At 43.9% G+C, this 20,648-nt stretch overlaps 1 protein-coding gene across 7 annotated transcripts in view; it reads right to left on the bottom strand.

The window, feature by feature from the left end:
• Positions 1–947: 947 nt before the first annotated feature.
• Positions 948–20,648, bottom strand: part of GXYLT2 (glucoside xylosyltransferase 2) — a 101,912-nt gene continuing 82,211 nt past the window's right edge. For all 7 annotated transcript variants that reach the window (XM_056528299.1, XM_056528298.1, XM_056528297.1 and 4 more), the window contains 4 exons: positions 14,193–14,444; positions 7,707–7,830; positions 4,578–4,750; positions 948–2,198 (listed from right to left, as the gene is read on the bottom strand). In XM_056528299.1, coding sequence (XP_056384274.1) covers positions 2,016–2,198; positions 4,578–4,750; positions 7,707–7,830; positions 14,193–14,444 — 732 coding nt within the window. In that variant the 3' untranslated portion in view covers positions 948–2,015. The remainder of the gene's footprint in view (positions 2,199–4,577; positions 4,751–7,706; positions 7,831–14,192; positions 14,445–20,648) is intronic.

Here is a 20,648-nt window from a genome sequence, read left to right as displayed (position 1 = left end):
ATATATATATATATAAAAAAGTTTTTTCCTGGATAACCCCTTTAATAACAGCACATTAGTGTTCAGTCTGTATCTCTTATCTTTGCTAGTCGGAAAAACGGACATCCTATTACCTGCTAAGAATATGTGCATAATAGTTACCAATGTCCACGATCAACATCATCAAAGTCTTGATTAAAAATCTCCTATTGTTTTATGTATCTGATCTATGCGTCTCTATGGTAACAGACTACAAACAAACCCTGTGTAGTCTGATCCTGCAATCACATTTTCTTCCATCTCTCACCTTTGCTTTGATAACCTATCAAATGACTGTAGGATTAGAAAACAGCGGGTTTGTTTGTCATCTGCAGCTATAGAGACAAAACAGGTCTGAACAGGACCTGTAGACATAAAACAATGGAAGCTTTTTAATGAAAGTTGCTTTATTTAAAGTGTTCGAAACCAATTGATCCTGATAAGCGCAGTACAGTTCTATATTCTGGATTAGGAGATGGTCATTTAAAATCTTTCTGGTTTTGTTAGACTGCAGATCATCCTGCACTTCTATGCGGGTAGGTGGTGCTCGATTATCAGATTTTTCAATCCTGTTATACAGTAGTCCCTCAAGTTACAATATTAATTGGTTCCGGGACGACCATTGTATGTTGAAACCATCGTATGTTGAGACCAGAACTCTATGAAACCTGGTAATTGGTTCTGAAGCCACCAAAATGTCATCCAAAAATAGGAAAAAGTGATGATTAAAGAAAAATAAGTAGATAACTAATATAGATAAAGCAAATCCTTACATATAAAAGTAAGAAAGATCTGCTGGGAGCTGTAATCACTGTCTATTTCAGTGTTTCTCAACCATAGTGCCTCCAGATGTTGCAAAACTACAACTCCCAGCATGCCCGGACAGCCAAAGGCTGTCCGGGCATGCTGGGAGTTGTAGTTTTGCAACAGTCGGAGGCACCCTCTTTGGGAAACACTGGTCTATGTAGAGGACAGGAGCTTCTTCAGGGTCCTGTACAGTACACATAATGTCCTAAAAAAAGGAAAATGGAGCCGCCCTCACCTGATGCCCAAAGGAGCAGCTAACCCTGGTACAGGTAAATAGTACAGAACATGTAATACCTCCCTGTACTGTAGGGGGCGCTACTAGACACCAGTCAGTGCATGCACTTTAGGAATACAGGGGTTTTACCAGTGAAATATCCATTCTGATTGGTCGGTTCTTCCAGTCATTGACACGTTTCACAGATTCCATAGCATTGTATGTTGAAACTATTGTATGTTGAGGCCATTGTAAGTTGAGGGATCACTGTATATATTTTTCCAGTCATCCCTGACATTATTGCTACGCATCCTTACTATCTGAGAAATTCCTATAGTGGTCAAATAAATTTTTTTTTTTTTAAATGCCGTAAAAATAACATGAGGTGGAGTCCATGGCAATCAGTTGCCATCTTGATTTGCTGCCACAGGCAACAAATAGTTTTTTTTGCACTAGATTCTTTGCATGACCTATGGGTCAAACCCTTCCTGGGAATACCGCAATCATTCTTCACACAGGAGAAGAAATAAAACATCTATAAAGCAAAAAAATGTCACAAGCGGGCCTCCTGTATAAAAACTGCTGTAGGCAAATCGGACATGTTGCCCACGGCAACCAAATTACTTCTTTCATTTTTGGCGTTTCGCAACCCTTGACTCTCCAGATGTTGAAAAATGGAGTCCCCTCACGGGCATTATGGTGCTGTGGTATGGAAACAGGTGGGAAGCTACAGGTTGGGAAACTCTGTTCTTTACTGATAGGTTGTCATTGGCAACACTCTATAGTAGTCCCCCACGGATGGATAATGCGCTGAATACCTCATTGTGTGTCCTTAAAGGGTTTCTGAAATGTCGTCCAATCTGCTGCCCTTTATTTTTGCATAGCTTTAATCTTCACCAATAAAAAACTTCAACCGTATAAAAAAGTACGTTAAATAATTTCCGTAAAGCAATGAACACCGCCACCGTAACAATCCTCAGCTTCGTCCTCGAGATCCGGCATAGAAGATCACTCGCCTCTCATACACCTTCTTCATAGTATTCTCAATCTGCTTGAGGAACACCTGTGGGATCCTACCACATAATGTATGGACGCTTTCCAAGAACTTTGACTGAAGAGGGTAATACATGGACTGGAAAAGATTTCCATCAAATGGATACTGCAAGGAGTGGGGAGAAAAACAAACAAAACCGGTTAGTCAATACATACTCTCATTTTGTGTAGTGTAAAGTTCATATATTTTAAACAGGTACGGTCATCATGAGGGGACCCTCAATTAGTTTACTGAATCCATTAAACAATGTGGTTGTGGTCTCTTTAAAGGTGTACTCCACTGGCCAGCATTTGGAACATTTGGTTCCGAATGCTGTGCGCGTGCGCTGCGGGGGTCAGCCACGCCCCTTCGTGATGTCACACCACGCCCCCTCATAGAAGTCTATGGGAGGGGGCGTGACATAGACTTGCATTGAGGGGGCGTGGCCAACCCCCGCAGCGCGCACACAGCGTTCGGAAATAAAACGTTATGAATGCTGGCCAGTGGAGTACACCTTTAAGGCCTTGTTCACACTGCCTTTGGGTGGATGGAAGAGACACCAGGACAGAAGCATGTCAGACTCTACTGTAAGCCATTGGGTACTACTGGGCTCCATTGGGATCCATCATATGACGGACTACCCAAAACTGCTCATTCTTTCACAGTGGAAACCTAGACAGACAAATGCGCCAGATTTATCAATATGTCTCAGGCCGACTGATAAATATGATGTACCTGTAGACTGTCTAGTTCAAGTTGGTGAATTTTTGCCACATATAATCCACATCCCCTTTTGCTGTTTTTTATTTAGAAAAATATTAAAACAAAACAAAAATAACTTAAAAACCAATTCTAATTGAAGTCATGTGATTGGGATATCCACTGTGCCCAGATCCACCAGACCATTGCCAATCTGTAGGCTTCTCAATATTAAAGACCATTTTCTTTTAAATCAACTGGTGCCAGAACGTTAAAAAACATTTGTAAATTACTTCTATTTAAAAATCTTAACCCTTCTAGTACTTATCAGCTGCTGTATGCTCCACAGGAAGTTTTTTTCTTTTTAAATTTCTTTTCTGTCTGACCACAGTGCTCTCTGCTGACACCTCTGTCTGTCTCAGGAACTGTCAAGAGCAGGAGCAAATCCCCATAGCAAACCTATCCTGTTCTTGACAGTTCCTGAGACTGCAGAGGTGTCAGCAGAGAGCACTGTGGTTAGACTGAAAGGAAATTTTAAATGAAAATAACTTCTGTAGTATACAGCAGCTGATAATTACTGGAAGGATTAAGATTTTTTTTAAATAAAGTAATTTACAAAACTGTTTAGCTTTCTTGCTCCAGTTGATTAAAAAAAAAAAAAAAAGTTTTTCACCGGAGTACCCCTTTAATTAAAAGCCTCCAATGGCAACAAGAACATGTGGTCACTTTATCACAATACTTCTGTATTGCAGTGTATTTGGCCTCTGCCACTATCCTATTATACCCTGTTACACCCTATAGCAACCTTTTGCAGGGTGTAATAGGTGGAGTAAGATGGCAAACTTGAGGGCATTCCTTTACTGTTATTACAAGCCAATAGTACCCAGAGATTATGTGTCAGGAGGGTTTGGGGTGATCAAGTGATAGACAGTCCCCTTCTTTATCATACTTTAGATGCTGCAGTCACTATTGATTGTGTTAAAGGGGTACTCCCATCCTAGACATCTAATCCCCTATCCAAAAGGATTGCATGCGGCACCCACCTGTTTTTTTCACCGGAACCGCTGGAGGGTCTGAGTCACGACTACGGGAAGGGAAGTCCGGGACGTCACGCCCCCTCCCATAGACTTGCATTGAGGGGACGGGCGTGACGTTACATTGGGGCGGAGTCCTGACGTCATGGACTTCCGTTCCCGTAGTCGCGACTCAGACCCTCCAGTGGTTCCGGTGAAAAAACAGGTGGGTGCCGCATGCAATAATGCGGGGGTCCCCAGCGGCGGGACCCCCGCGATCAGACATCTTAGGGGATAGGGGATAAGATGTCTAGGGTGGGAGCACCCCTTTAAGGGGTTAAATAACTGTAATCAGAGCGTGCAGCTGTAGCACGGTCCGTGCATGCCCTACAAACTTCCTCTACAGCAGATGTTGGGAAAGGTTATATGAAGAGTAGTCACACAGCTGGAGCTAAGTAGCTAGCTTACAGGACAGACAACTGCAGAAAGAAAAATGGCGGCTTCCAAGAGCAACCTGTAGACTTCAGTAGAGGATGTAGGAGGAAATATGGATAATCCAAATGGCTCCTCCATCTTCAGGGCATCCATGACACGAAGCTTACTGTATGAAACTGAAGCACACAAAAATACACCAAATGACCTTATCAAGCATCTAGAATGCTGCTTTTAGTTTCCAACCTGCTTACAACCACCTTCGAGCCCCAACAAGTAATACCCATTTTTTCACCAGGGTACATGGCATCAGTGAAAAGATACATCACATATAAAAATGTGGAATATTTCTTACACCTACATCACGAATCACTTCATAGAAAGCCTTGAACGCCGGTTGCTTGTCATCATGGTAGACACCCCTGTTGCCATGGAGAATAGATACGCCATCTTCCTCTGCTGATTTACAGTTACTCCCGTACATGCAGTGATCAGGTCGATAATTCCATTGACATGGAAATACAAACAGATTCTCTAAAATGAGATTAACAAAAAAAGAACTTTTAACAAATTACATTCTCAACCTCATGAGCAGCATACATATAATCACACATTTTGCAATATTTTATGCTAAAAATGGAAAAACGCAATTTTGGTGTATTTTATTATTTAGCCAGGCCCCTTTTTTGTCAACACTTTTATGGACTGTTGCATTATATCTTTTGCCACCACTCGGGGTCGTCTATCTTCCTCCATACCAGTGACTCTGTATTTTACAGAACTATGAAGCAAGCCGGTAGACAATACAGGAGATCTGTGCTGTGCAAGCTCCCTCAGACAGACTGTTCTTCAGGGTGTAATTGTCCCTGATTGGTTGAGGCCACACGCACCTCCCTCATCTATATTCACTGCTCGTCTAACCAAGTCTGCCAGCTCAGCAGCAGCTGAAGGATCATGAAGGCACAGTTCTCAGCTGAGTATCTCAGCATAATATGTGTGATACTGCAAGCTCTCAGCTTGGTTTGTGTTTGTAAAACACTGTGTTCCAACAGCTGCTCTGCCATTCAGGAGTCTGAGAAAGCTGAGTGACACACATGGTCAGATAGAACAGATAGAAAATGTATTAAAAAAGGTTTTATCACTAAACCTTCACACTAATTTAGGAAGATCTATTTTTAGTTTTGCACATCTGAAAAGAAATCCGCCGTGTTTCCATTTTTCAGGCGACTGAGAGAAAAGATCTTTCGCTCACGAACAAGAATATTCTCAGAATGTTTCCAGAAAGATTCTGATGCCAAGGCTACAATATCCAGTGAAATTATCAGCAAATCTGATAATCCAGTATGAAATTGTGGTAAAATATATATCATTTCACAAAACAATGAAGCAATCAGGAAATCCTCTGATTAGTTGATGGGGTTGTCTGGGGAATACTTTCTACTGTGCAATAGGCTACAAAAGTGTACTCACCTACCCCAATGACCCACCCCTGCTATTTCATCAGAGCCCAGTCCTGCAGCGCAGCAATTACTGGTCTCAGTATCAACACAAGGAAGTGTCTCAACACTCCATCAGTGGACGCAGCAGTGACCCACCTCACCCATCATCACCAGGGAGTAATGTGCTGCTGCTCCAGGCTACATTGGGACTGCAGCAGTGGTTGAGTTTGTAAGGTGAGTACACATTTTCTTTTGTTTTAACCCAAGCCTGAGTCCTTGGCACCGTAAAAAATATTCCGCTGTATTTTAAAACTAGAAACTATTGTATTAAAGCTACCGTATATACTCGAGTATAAGCTGACCCGAATATAAGCCAAGGCCCCTAATTTCACCCCAAAATCCCAGGAAAAGTTATTGACTCGAGTATAAGCCTAGGGTGGGAAATACATCACCCCCCTGTCATCATCCAGACCCCCGTCATTAACACCCTCATCATCACCACCGCCTGTCATCATCCCCCCTTCATCATCACTGCCTGTCATCATCCCCCCTTCATCATCACTGCCTGTCATCATCCCCCCCTTCATCATCACCGCCTGTCATCATCCCCCCTTCATCATCACCACCTGTCATCATCACCGCCTGTCATCATCCCCTAATCATCCCACATCCCCCCTTCACCATCCCCTTGTCATCATCATCCCACCCCCCCCTTTATCATCCCCTTGTCATCATCCCACAGCCCCCCTTCATCATCCCCTTGTCATCATCCCACACCCCCCCTTCATCATCCCACACCCCCCATTCATCATCCCACACCCCCCCATTCATCATCCCCTTGTCATCATCCCACCCCCCCCCCCTTCATCATCCCCTTGTCATCATCCCACAGCCCCCCTTCATCATCCCCTTGTCATCATCCCACCCCCCCCCTTTATCATCCCCTTGTCATCATCCCACAGCCCCCCTTCATCATCCCCTTGTCATCATCCCACACCCCCCCCTTCATCATCCCACACCCCCCATTCATCATCCCACACCCCCCCCTTCATCATCCCCTTGTCATCATCCCACACACCCCCTTCATCATCCCCTTGTCATCATCACCGCATGTCATCAGTCCCCCCCCCCCACCTTCATCATCACCGCTTGTCAATGTCTGATACAGTGGTCTTCAACCTGCGGACCTTCAGATGTTTCAAAACTACAACTCCCAGCAAGCCCGGGCAGCCATCGGCTGTTCGGGCTTGCTGGGAGTTGTAGTTTTGAAACCTCTGGAGGTCCGCAGGTTGAAGACCACTGCGGCTTTCGACATCATCTAGCCCCCCTCTCACCCCCTTTAGTTCTGTACTCCCCTCCGCTCGGCGCTGGTCCGGTGCTGCAGGACGGTCCGGTGGGGAGGTTGTCCAGTGGGATAGTGGTTCCGGGCTGCCATCTTCACCGTGGGGCCTCTTCTCCACGCTTCGGGCCCGGAATAGAGGCGTTGCCTTGACGACGACGCAGAGGTATGTTGGTAATGAACGTACCTCTGCGTCGTCGTCAAGGCAAAGTGACTATTCCGGGGCCGGGCCCGAAGCGTGGAGAAGAGGCCTCCCCGGTGAAGATGGCAGCCGGGAACCACCATCCCACCGGACGACCAGCGCACCCTAACGTCCCGCCGAGCGGAGGTGAGTACAGAACTAAAGCTGGATGATGTTGAAGGCCGCAGTGGTCTTCAACCTGCGGACCTCCAGAGGTTTCAAAACTACAACTCCCAGCAAGCCCGGACAGCCGATGGCTGCCCGGGCTGCTGGGAGTTGTAGTTTTGAAACATCTGGAGGTCCGCAGGTTGAAGACCCCTGAGGGTGGAGAGTTCACTCGAGTATAAGCCGGGGGGGGGGTTTCTGCACGAAAAATCGTGCTGAAACACTCGGCTTATACTCGAGTATATACGGTTGGCTATCCACAAGGTTGTCAATGCGACCTATCAGGCCTACTGAAAGCGTTTTACAGGCATTTTAATACAGAAAGATCAAATGAAACTGGTCTACAGAGGGACCTGTGATTCTTACCTGGGTTGAAATAAAAGATGATATTTAGCAAGTCCTGGTCTCCCCACGTGATGTAGTTTTTGTATTTCTGATACAGCGGATGGAGCATTTCTTCCCATGTCAGACCAGCAGGAATCATGTTATTCTACAGAAGAAAAATCAAATATGATAAATATACATTGCGGAATCTGTGGCCTGGCTGGGCCGATGCAATCATGTGACACTTGCCTGAAATCAATATCATATCATCGCTTGTTGGTGTCCATCTAAAAGCTGAAAAGCCATTCTAACTAGAGATGAGCGAACTTACAGTAAATTCGATTCGTCACGAACGTCTCGGCTCGGCAGTTGATGACTTATCCTGCATAAATTAGTTCAGCTTTCAGATGCTCCGGTGGGCTGGAAAAGGTGGATACAGTCCTAGGAAAGATTCTCCTAGGACTGTATCCACCTTTTCCAGCCCACGGGAGCACCTGAAAGCTGAACTAATTTATGCAGGATAAGTCAACAACTGCCGAGCCGAGAAGTTCGTGACGAATCAAATTTACTGTAAGTTCGCCCATCTCTAATTCTAACCATGACCCAAGTACATGGCTCAGTTACAGCTCTGATACAATGCAACAAGCCGGCAACCGAGTCTCTAGGACAGTGGTCTTCAACCTGCGGACCTCCAGATGTTGCAAAACTACAACTCCCAGCATGCCCGGACAGCCAACGGCTGTCCGGGCATGCTGGGAGTTGTAGTTTTGCAACATCTGGAGGTCCGCAGGTTGAAGACCACTGCTCTAGGATAAGATCAGGATGGGTTTTCGGCATCTGGCTATAAACAAAAATATTTCTATTCACTGATGGCAAGCAGAGATCTTAAACATAGTGAATAATTGAAACACAAGGTTTATAATAAAGCTGCAGAGCTATTAATTTTATGGTAATTATATTAAAAGATCCCTTTAATTGCACAAGGCTATAAACTGTTATATATTGTTACATTAACAGAGGTCATAAATATTTCCAATTAAAAGCCCATTTAAATCCATGAAGGTTTCCCTCTAATTTCCAGCGCTGGGGCGGCATTCAGTGATTTATTTACACTGGTTATCTCCCTACAGGTCCTGCACATCCAATAAACTATTATCCTGTGCACTGCAGTAAATAACCAGGGTCGGAGCAGAGCCAGCGCCGTAGATCTCCCTATTGTTCTCCGCTGACATGCATGTTTCAGATCAGTAAGGACATGAACATTGCTGTTCACCTTGAGAGAGGATCCCACTGATCCGTAACATGGCTGTCACAATGTAGCACTGAGTGAGTGACTTAAAGCGGAGAGTTGATTGATTTATAGTAGCATGTTGGCGATTTATCAGCCAGTCGCGGCTCCTGTACACTGCTTTATTGCAGAAGCACTTACGAGACTTTTTATTTTCACACTGATGGGAACCAAGTTATTAGAGATCAATTAATGAGACACAAAGTAAAATACTATAAATAATATCTACATACTGTATTTACTGGTGTTCTTCTTCCTTTAAATTAAAGCTCCAAGGCCATAATTTGAAATCTTAACAGGGTTTCCAAATTTGAAGAATTTTTGAGTACAGGTCTCTCCATATAGGATGGATGGGGGCGGGGGGGGCGGATCTTTAAAGGGGTATTCCAGGCCAAAACTTTTTTTATATATATATATCAACTGGCTCCAGAAAGTTAAACAGATTTGTAAATTACTTCTATTAAAAAATCTTAATCCTTCCAATAGTTATTAGCTTCTGAAGATGAGTTGTTATTTTCTGTCTAATTGCTCTCTGATGACTCACGTCCCGGGAGCTGTGCAGCTCCTATGGGGATATTCTCCTATCGTGCACAGCTCCCGGGACGTGACATCATCATTGAGCAGTTAGACAGAAAACTTCAGAAGCTAATAACTATTGGAAGGATTAAGATTTTTTAAGAGAAGTAATTTACTAATCTGTTTAACTTTCCGGAGCCAGTTGATATATATAAAAAAAAGGTTTTGCCTGGAATACCCCTTTAAAGACATCTTATCCCCTATCCAAAGTATAGGGGATAAGATGTCAGATCGCGAGGGTCCTGCCACTAAGAACCCCTCTCTCTCTCCTGCAGTACCCCCTTTCATCTGCTGCGGTTAGTGAACTTCGCTCCATGCCTGATGAGAGGCCGCCACACCCACTCCAAAAGACTTGTATGGAGGGGGCGGGCTGTGACTTCACAAGGTGGCAGGGTCATGATGTCACGATACTCCAGCCCCTGTATCAGCCATCATCAGGCACGGAGCGAAGTTGATGACAGGGGTGCTGCAGGAGAGATCGTGAGGGTTCCCAGCGGCGGGACCCCCGCGATCTGACATCTTATCCCCTATCCTTTGGATAGGGGATAAGTTGTCTAGGGGCTTTTTTCTTTTAAATGAACTGGTGCCAGAAGGTTAAACAGATTTGTAAATTACTTCTATTAAAAAATCTTTACCCTTCCATTACTTTTTAGCAGCTGTATGCTACAGAGGAAATTCTTTGCTTTTTGAATTTCTTTTTGTCTTGTCCACAGTGCTCTCTGCTGACCCATTTGTCCGCGTCAGGAAAGGTCCAGAGTCGCATAGGTTTGCTATGATGATTTTCTCCTTCTCTGGACAGTTCCTGATACGGGCATTATGTGTCAGCAGAGAGCACTGTGGACAAGACAAAAAAGAAATTCAAAAAGAAAATAATTTTCTCTATAGCATACAGCTGCTAAAAAGTACTGGAAGGATAAAGTTTTTTTAATACAAGTAATTTACAAATCTGTTTAACTTTCTGGCACCAGTTGATTTAAAAAAATATATATATGTTTTCCACCGGAGTACCCCTTTAAGCCCTTGGCTTAGAGGCAATACATTTTGCCTATAGCTCCTTCTCCTCCCACCAGTGGTAGAGTATATGACAGGGATGGGGATAAAGTTGGACATACACCTTAGCTGTTGGCCAAACAGACTGGGCATTGTGAAATCAAACATGCCCAAAGGTTCTTTCTCCCAACAACTTCTGTTGGAAGAAAGTCTAGAGGCCCCTATACATATTAGATGGTCATCTGAACTTTCTAAAATTGGTCAGTTTGGCTAACTTTAATCTAGCAAGTATGGCCTGCTTTTGGCTGTAGCACTGCTTTTTTCAATGGAAACCAAGCAAGAGGCCTCTCACCAGCACAGTCAGTACACCCTGCTCTGTACTGAGGAGGGGCAACAAACCCCGAAACAGCACTGCAGATGGCTACTCTTTCCTTCTGGAGAGATCTCTGGCTTCACATCAAATTTAATTAAGCTTTTAAAACTACTGTGATAGAACTGCTTTGCATATTCCCTCTTCCCAATGGTACTAAATATATACATAATATAATATACATTATACAGTGATCCCTCAACTTACAATGGCCTCAACATAATATAGTTTCAACATACAATGGTCTTTTCTGGACCATTGTAACTTAAAACCAGACAACATTCAATGCTACGGACAGTCCAGATCTGTGAAACGTGTCAGTGGCTGGAAGAACCGACCAATAAGAATGGACATTTCACTGGTAAAACCCCTGTATTACTGAAGCGTATGCACTGAATGGCTGTCTGGTAGCACCCCCCCGTCCCCCCCCCCCTACAATATAGGGAGGCATTACATGTTCTGTACTACTCTAACTGTGCCAGGGTTAGGCTGGGTTCACACTACGATTTGAGCAACGGTTCCTGTATACGGTTGGGAGGAGGGGTGGGCGAGGCTTAAACGCAGCGCCCGCACTCTTCAGGATAAGTCATCAACAGAGTGAACCGCAGCCTTCGGTCGGCTGCTTTTTCGGCCGTATGCGGTTTCCCGACCGCAGGCTGCGGTTCACTCTGGTCGGCTCATAGACATACATTAACTACGGTTCCCGAATACGGCTGAGTGCGGGCGCTGCGATTAAGCCTCACCCACCCCTCCTTCCAGCCGTATACGGGAACCGTAGTTCAAATTGTAGTGTGAACCCAGCCTTAGCTGCTCCTTTGGACACCAGGTGAGGGCGGCTCCACGTTACTTTTTTTAAATTTTTTTTTATTTTATTTTTTTTAGGACATTGCGTGTACTGTTCAGGACTCTGAAGAAGCTCCTGTCCTCTACATAGACAGTGATTTACAGCTTCCAGCAGATCTTTCTTACTTTTATATGTAAGGACTTGCTTTATCTATATTAGTTATCAACTTATTTGCGTTTTACCCTCACTTTTTCTTATTTTTGGATGACATTTTGGTGGCTTCAGGACCAATTACCAGGTTTCCATAGAGTTATGGTTTCAACATACAATGGTCGTCCTGGAACCAATTAATTTTGTTACTTGAGGGACCACTGTATACCCATACAAAACACTGCTGCCGTCATATGTGTCAGAGGGGCCTTCAGCACTAGATGTGAGAGTGATTTAAATGTCTTACTAGACAAATGTTCTGCATTTTTTTTAAAAGTGGTTCCTTATCTGTATGCCATCTTGAGCATATATTATCATTGCAAAACGGAATTACAGTGGGGCAAAAAAAGTATTTAGACAGCCACCAATTGTGCAAGTTCTCCAACTTAAAAAGATGATAGAGGCCTGTAATTTTCATCATAGGTATACCTCAACTATGAGAGACATAATGAGAGAAAAAATCCATAAAATCACATTGTCTGATTTTTAAAGAATTTATTTGCAAATTATGGTGGAGAATAAGTATTTGGTTTGCCTACAAACAAGCAAGATTTCTGGCTCTCACAGACCTGTAACTTCTTCTTTAAGAGTCTCCTCTATCCTTCACTCGTTACCGGTATTCATGGCACCTGTTTGAACTTGTTATCAGTATAAAAGACACCTGTCCACAACCTCAAACAGTCACACTCCAAACTCCACTATGGGCAAGACCAAAGAGCTGTTGAAGGACACCAGAAACAAAATTGTAGACCTGCACCAGGCTGGGAAGACTAAATCTGCAATAGGCAAGCAGCTTGGTGTGAAGAGCAATTATTAGACTGTGGGAGCAATTATTAGAAAATGGAAGACATACAAGACCACTGATAATCTCCCTCAATCTGGAGCTCCACACAAGATCTCACACCATGGTGTCAAAATGATCACAAGAATGGTGAACAAAAATCCCAGAACCACATGGGGGAACCTAGTGAATGACGTGGAGAGCTGGGACCAAAGTAACAAAGGCTACCATCAGTAACACACTATGCCACCAGGGACTGAAATCATGCAGTGCCAGACATGTCCCCCTGCTTAAGCCAGTACATGTCCGGGCCCGTCCGAAGTTTGCTAGAGAGCATTTAGATGATCTGGAAGAGTATTGGGAGAATGTCATACGGTCAGATAAAACCAAAGTAGAACTTTTTGGTAAAAACTCAACTCGTCGTGGAGAAAGTTTGAAGGAGAAAGAATGCCGAGTTGCATCCAAAGAACACCATACCTACTATGAAGCATAGGGGTGGAAACATCATGCTTTGGGGCTGTTTTTCTGCTAAGGGACCAGGACAACTGATCCGTGTAAAGGTAAGAATGAATGGAGTCATGTATCGTGAGATTTTTGAGTGAAAACCTCCTTCCATCAGCAAGGGCATTGAAGAAGAAACGTGACTGGGTCTTTCAGCATGACAATGATCCCAAACACATCACCCGTGCAACAAAGGAGTGGCTTCGTAAGAAGCATTTCAAGGTCCTGGAGTGGCCTAGCCAGTCTCCAGATCTCAACCCCATAGAAAACCTTTGGAGGGAGTTAAAAGTCTGTGTTGCCCAGCGACAGCCCCAAAACATCACTGTTCTAGAGGAGATCTGCATGGTGGAATGGGCCAAAATACCAGCAACAGTGTGTGAAAACCTTGTGAAGACTTACAGAAAATGTCTGACCTCCGTTATTGCAAAAAAAGGGTATATAACAAAGTATTGAGATGAACTTTTGTTATTGACCAAATACTTATTTTCCACCATAATTTGCAAAAAAATTCTTTAAAAATCAGACAATGTGATTTTATGGATTTTTTTTCTCATCATTTCTCTCATAGTTGAGGTATACCTATGATGAAAATGACAGGCCTCTCTCATCTTTTTAAGTGGGAGATCTTGCACACTTGGTGGCTGACTAAATACTTTTCCCCCCACTGTATAAATGTATAAAAACAAAACAAAAAAATACAATAATTCGGTGATGTCCCTTTAAGAAATGTGTAACAGCACTGACCTCTAAACACAATACAAGGAGACTGTCTAATATTGATAATATATATTTTTTTCTAGTAACAGCCCTTGTATGAAAAATTTCATTCCATTATCTAATTCCCTCGAAGGACGGTCTTCCCCCTCCTGCCGTATAGACTATTAATATGTCACGAATTCTCTTTCCCTCTACGCCGGGCACATTAAGCTCACTCATCCATCCAGACAAATTTTATCCAGAAAATCATCAAGCGTTACTGCGGCCTCTGATTTATTTTCTACTTAGTGAGAGTTATTAACCCCTTTTACCTTGAACTGCTGCTTCCTAATACGCGTCAGATTCATCAACATGACCCCAGAGTTGACACCTGTCGTGCCGTAAAATGGGTGTCGGGCAAAGCGACTGTACCAGCCAATCTTGGGTACTTCATGCTCGGGAGCCATTGCTGCCAGCTGGGTATCATTGAAGTGCTTGAGAAAGGCCCAGATGTCATCCAGAGGTCTCAAGAAAAGAACATCCGTGTCGACATACAGCAAGGAGTCCACATCTTGCAGAATCATCTGTCCATTAAAACAAAGGGTTTAGTTAAAGATTCGTTTAACACCAGAAACCCCAGGTCTGGGGTGATGACTCGACCACAGTGATATTTCATCTATAGTGACAAAACATGCCATGAGGACTACTGGATGATGTGACTGAACGATACATTACTGCATTCTTCAGCCATTAGATGACCTATGCAGGTTGTATATGCTTCATGATTTCACCTAAAGTATCCATGTATGAAATGTACTGTATTTCAGTGTAAAAATGTGAACTATGCTCAAGAATTCAAATAAATATTAAAGTGATTAAAAACAATAAAGAACAATAAACAATAAAGAACAATAGAGATGGTGTACATAACACATTTTTCCTTAAATTCTAATAAATATTAAAGCTAGGTATACACCAATTCATGAAATAAATACCCAACATCCAAACACTTATCAAAAAAAAAAAAATAAAGTGTAACAATGATTACCCAACATATGCCATGTGTAATACTCTTTACATTACTGCCCAGCACTGTTTCGCTTAGGCTTCATCAGGGGGTGCTGAGTTAGTGTGAATGTACAGCACTGTGCAAGATGAATTAAAATATAGTGAACCTATTGTGCATGTTATTGAGCACAGGCTCTGAACAATGGCGCCCATCACTGCATTACAATTGCCATTCTGAAAGCTGGCTGCACATGTCTAGGCAGCGGTCACTTCCCCGGGCATTATAAGTAGAGATGAGCGAGATGAGTAAAGAGTCTCCTAGGACTGTATCCACCTTTTCCAGCCCACCAGAGCACCTGAAAGCTGAACTAATTTATGCAGGATAAGTAATCAACTGCTGAGCCGAGAAGTTCGTGACGAATCGAATTTACTGTAAATTCGCTCACTTCTTCTGACGTCGCATTCTATGTTCCCAAAGCAGAGCTCTGTCTCCTAAACATGTGCATGTGTCACTTTCAGAATGCATAGGTTTTGAAGACAGAACCCCCAAAATGCTGAAGGTGCAGCACGTGAGCGGCTCAAACACTCCTGGACACTATCACCAATGTAAAAAGGTTGATTTTGCAAGCGATCCAATACCTTAACCAACTGGGATATGTTTGAAATACATTTCTATACAGCAAAGCTGACAAGCTTACAAGTGAGCTGTTGACTCTTTTTCAATAAACCGCATGTAAACTAGACTTAAAAAAAAAAACAAAAAAAAAAACACCTTACACCAAAAATATAAAAACAATGTTTAAAATAAAAAATGTGTGTGTGTCATTTACACTGCTCAAAAAAATAAAGGGAACACTTAAACAACACAATGTAACTCCAAGTCAATCACACTTCTGTGAAATCACACTGTCCACTCAGGAAGCAACACTGATTGACAATCAATTTCACATGCTATTGTGTAAATGGAACAGACAACAGGTGGAAATTATAGGCAATTAGCAAGACACCCCAAATAAAGGAGTGGTTCTGCAGGTGGTGACCACAGACCACTTCTCAGTTCAAATGCTTCCTGGCTGATGTTTTTGTCACTTTTGAATGCTGGCGGTGCTTTCACTCTAGTGGTAGCATGAGACGGAGTCTACAACTGTGCTATGTCTGTCAGCGTAGTGTCCAGAGCATGGAGGCGCTACCAGGAGACAGGCCAGTACATCAGGAGACGTGGAGGAGGCCATAGGAGGACAAAAAACAAGAAGCAGGACCGCTACCTCCACCTTTGTGCAGGGTGCAGCAGGAGGAGCACTGCCAGAGCCGTGCAAAATGACCTCCAGCAGGCCACAAATGAGCATGTGTCCACTCAAACAGTCAGAAACAGACTCCATGAGGGTGGTATGAGGGCCCGACGTCCACAGGTGGTGGTTGTGCTTACAGCCCAACACCATGCAGGACGTTTGGCATTTGCCATAGATCACCAAGATTGGCAAATTCGCCACTGGCGCCCTGTGTTCTTCAAGGATGAAAGCAGGTTCACACTGAGCACATGTGACAGAGTCTGGAGGCGCCGTAGAGAACGTTCTGCTGCCCGCAACATCCTCCAGCATTACCGGTTTGGTGGCGGGTCAGTAATGGTGTGGGGTGGCATTTCTTTGGGGGGCCGCACAGCCCTCAATGTGCTTGCCAAAGGTAGTCTGACTGCCATTAGGTACCGAGATGAGATACTCAGACCCCTTGTGAGACCATATGCTGGTCTGGTTGGCCCTGGGTTCCTCCTAATGCAAGACAATGCTAGACCTCATGTGGCTGGAGTGTGTCAGCAGTTCCTGCAAGAGGAAGGCATTGATGCTATGGACTGGCCTGCCCGTTCCCCAGACACCAATCCGATTGAGCGCATCTGGGACATCATGTCTCGCTCCATCCAACACCATGTTGCACCACAGACTGTCCACCTCATCAGGAGCATGCCCAGGCGTTGTAGGGAGGTCATACGGGCACGAGGAGGCCACACACACTACTGAGCCTCATTTTGACTTGTTTTAAAGGACATTACATCAAAGTTGGATCAGCCTGTAGTGGGGTTTTCCACTTTGATTTTGAGTGTGACTCCATATCCAGACCTCCATGGGTTGATAAATTTGATTTCCATTGATCATTTTTGGGTGATTTTGTTGTCAGCACATTCAACTATGTAAAGACGAAAGTATTTCATACGATTAGTTCATTCATTCAGATCTAGGATGTGTTATCTTAGTGTTCCCTTTATTTTTTGAGCAGTGTACTTTTGATTAATTCACTTTCCAGGTTGTTGGGATTCCACCGAGCAGTTCACACTATGTAATTTCAGCGGTGAAAATTCTTTTGGAGGAGCCTGCACAGAATACATTGTAGTCTATGGGGACGACAATGTCCAAGCGGTCCTAGCGGCCGGTGAATCTTCAATGCGAGCCCACATGTAATGTATCTTCAGCGTATTTTAAGCTGCGGATGCGCTGATGCCAGTCACTAGAGAGAGCTCCCTGCTGCAGCTGGGGGCCGCAGCAGGGAGCTCTTTCTAGTGACTGGCGTCAGCACATCCTGAGCATCAAATCTGCTGCAGATACGCTACGTGTGACCCTACCCTAAAAGACCAATACAGAGAACCAGAAGGCAGGTAGCAAACAAAGCACCCAAAATTATACCTCAGCAATGACCTGAGCAGAGATAGAGGCGGTGTGCAACTTAATGAGACAACCATTATCAAAAAAGGTGACAACGATAATTAAATAGCAGCAGTCCTAAATTAAATAAGTCACAGAAATGCGTTAGCTTCCGCCATTTAGCAGGAGGAGAAGTGAGAACTAGTAACACACTTCTGTACCTTACAATGAAGGTAGATAAAAGGGTGCAATATCACCGGGGAAAACACTGTAATTAACCTCCCTGCACTCAAGCTAACAGCTGCTGCGCGCAGTGAATCACTTCAGCGCGCTTCGTAATTATCTCTAACTCGCCACAAGATATAATCTCACCCGGCAATCCTTGGATGAGAGATGAATACTTAACATTTAATACACCCCAAAGCATGGCAGCACTCCCCCACATCCTACTTAAGAGGTCAATTAAGGCTAAGCAATTTCATCTGTAATCCATAGCTGGTACTTTTTTGCCTAACGCTTATTAAACTGTGCTTTACAGTGATGTAGAAATGTATTTTTCATACTTCATCCTAAAAAAAATAAAAAAAATAAAAATAAGTTAGATCCTAGAAACAACACTACTTAAAGGAGAACTCCGGGATGTAGCAACTTATCCCCTATCCTAAGGCTGGGGCTAAGTGTCAGATCGCAGGGGGTCTGACCGCTGGGGACCCCTACAATCTCCCACACGGCACCCCGGTTCTTAGCACGAATGGGGTGTGGTGACCATCGCACGAAGCGGCGGCCGACACACTCCCTCCATGCAGCTCTATGGGAGAGCCGGAGCGCTGCTCTTGGCAATCTCCACCTCTGCCATAAAACTGCATTGAGGGAGCGTGTCGGCCACAGCTTCATGCAGTGGTCGAAAAGGCTCCTTTAATGCAGGGAGCCGGGGCTCCATGCGGGAGATCACGGGGGCCCCAGCGGTCAGGCACCCCATGATCTGACACTTATCCCCTATCCTTAGGATAGGGGAAAAATTGTTATATCCCGGAGTTCTCCTTTAAAGGGGTACTCCAGTGGAAAACTATTTTTTTAAATCAACTGGTGTCAGAAAGTTAAACAGATTTGTAAATGACTTTAGTTAGACAATCTTAATCCTTCCAGTACCTATCAGCTGCTGTAAATACTACAGAGGAAGTTCTTTTCTTTTTGAATTTCTTTTCTGTCTGACCACAGTGCTCTCTGTTGAGACCTCTGTCCATGTCAAGACCTGACTGCCAGAGCAGGATAGGTTTGCTTTGGGGATCTGCTCCTACTCTGGTCAGTTCCTGACACAGACAGAGGAGTCAGCAGAAAGCATTGTGGTCAGACAGAAAAGAACAACTCAACTTCCTTTGGAGTATACAGCAGGAGCAAATCTCCATAGCAAACCTCTCCTGCTCTGGACAGTTCCTCACATGGGCAGAGGTGTCAGCAGAGAGCACTATGGTCAGACAGAAAGACCATTCAAAAAGAAAAGAACTTCCTGTGGAGCATCCAGCAGCGGATAAGTATTGGAAGAATTAAGATTTTTAAGTAGAAATAATTTACAAATATGTGTAACTTTCTGGCACCAGTTGATTTAGAAAAAAAATTCCACCGGAGTACCCCTTTAAAAAGATATTCTAGTAGAAACAAGTTATCAGCTTTTAACTCAATAGGTGTTAACTGCTAGATATGTGGGCGCATGACCACAGGGACTGTCATTGATTACTAAAATGGGAGTCCTGTGTCCCCTGTTTAAATGGATTAGGCAGTGGCTGAGGGACGTACAACAGAGAATTGTAGTCAATGTACAGTCAATGTATTTTCAGAGCAAGGTTACCAGTGGGGTATCTCAAGGATCTGGACCCATTCTGTGTAATATCTGTATTAGTGATATCGCAGAAGGTCTCGTTGATAAGGTATTGGTCTTTTTGCTGAAGACATAAAGATCTGTAACAGGGTTGATGTTCCTGGAGGGATATGCCAAATGGAAAAGGATTTAGGTAAATAGAGGAATGGTCAGAACTAGAGTTGAGCAAACTATTGAAAAGTTCAGTTCGCCGGACTCGACAAACTTTTTGGAAATCTTGAGTTAGGTTCGGCTCAGTTCGACTCGAACGGCAATTAATTAAGCCCCTAAACACGTTTACAACACTGCCTAACAGCTCTAAACTCATGTCTAACACTGTTAGGAATCTAATCAAGTAGTTTTAAAGTATTGTTAAGGCTCGGTTATAGCGACCTGCGGTAACCCATGGTAACTATTATTCGCCCATTTTTAGGTTTATTCACACCAAGATAAAGCGGCAAAAAGTATTCCTGGTTATCGGTAGATGCCTGCCAGTGTTAATATGCACACGGAGGCATGGGAAGACGCAGTGGCTTTTTTCCAAGCGTGCCAAAAATTATCCCTTTTTTGTGGATGATGGGTTGTGTACGTGTAGGGCTGGCTGGAAGTAGGGTGATGGTGGATTGGTGTTGCTAGTAGTAGCCAGCGTACAGCAGGTGGTGGCTGACTGACGTTACTAGTATACAGCATCAGATGGCGTACTTATGTCAATAGCGTACAGCAGGAGATGGCGGCCTGGTAGTAGCAATAGGGTGGTGGTTTTTAAATTAAATTTGAAAAGATTTCAATGAATTTTTTTATTTTGAAAGAAAAAATTTAATTCAATTATATGGTTCCTGGACTGGTGATGCTGATATGCATGGGTTGTGTATGCGTAGACCAGGCTGAAACTACCAGAAGAACATGTCATAGTGGCGGAAGTTGTAATAGTCATGCATAAAGCAGGAGGTTGAGACCCCTTTAAAATGAATTCAAATTTGGCCAGCCAGGTGACCCAGGACTGGCTATCCGGAGGGAGGGAGGGAGGGAGGGAGGAAGGAAGGTTGCAATAGACACCTTCAGCATGTCACAGTGGTTTACTGGAGGAAGTTTTAGTAGACTACATACAGCAGCAGGTTGAGAAACCATTAAAATGAATTCAAATTTGGCCAGCCAGGTGACCCAGGCCTGGCTATCTGGAGGGAGGGAGGGAGGGAGGGAGGAAGGTTGCAATAGACACCTTCAGCATGTCACAGTGGTTTACTGGAGGAAGTTTTAGTAGACTACATACAGCAGCAGGTTGAGAAACCATTAAA

Source organism: Hyla sarda, chromosome 6, assembly GCF_029499605.1.
Source record: "Hyla sarda isolate aHylSar1 chromosome 6, aHylSar1.hap1, whole genome shotgun sequence".
Classification (NCBI taxonomy): Eukaryota; Metazoa; Chordata; class Amphibia; order Anura; family Hylidae; genus Hyla; species Hyla sarda.
The sequence above is the reverse complement of the archived record's forward strand: the minus strand, read 5'-3'. Positions and strand labels throughout refer to the sequence as shown.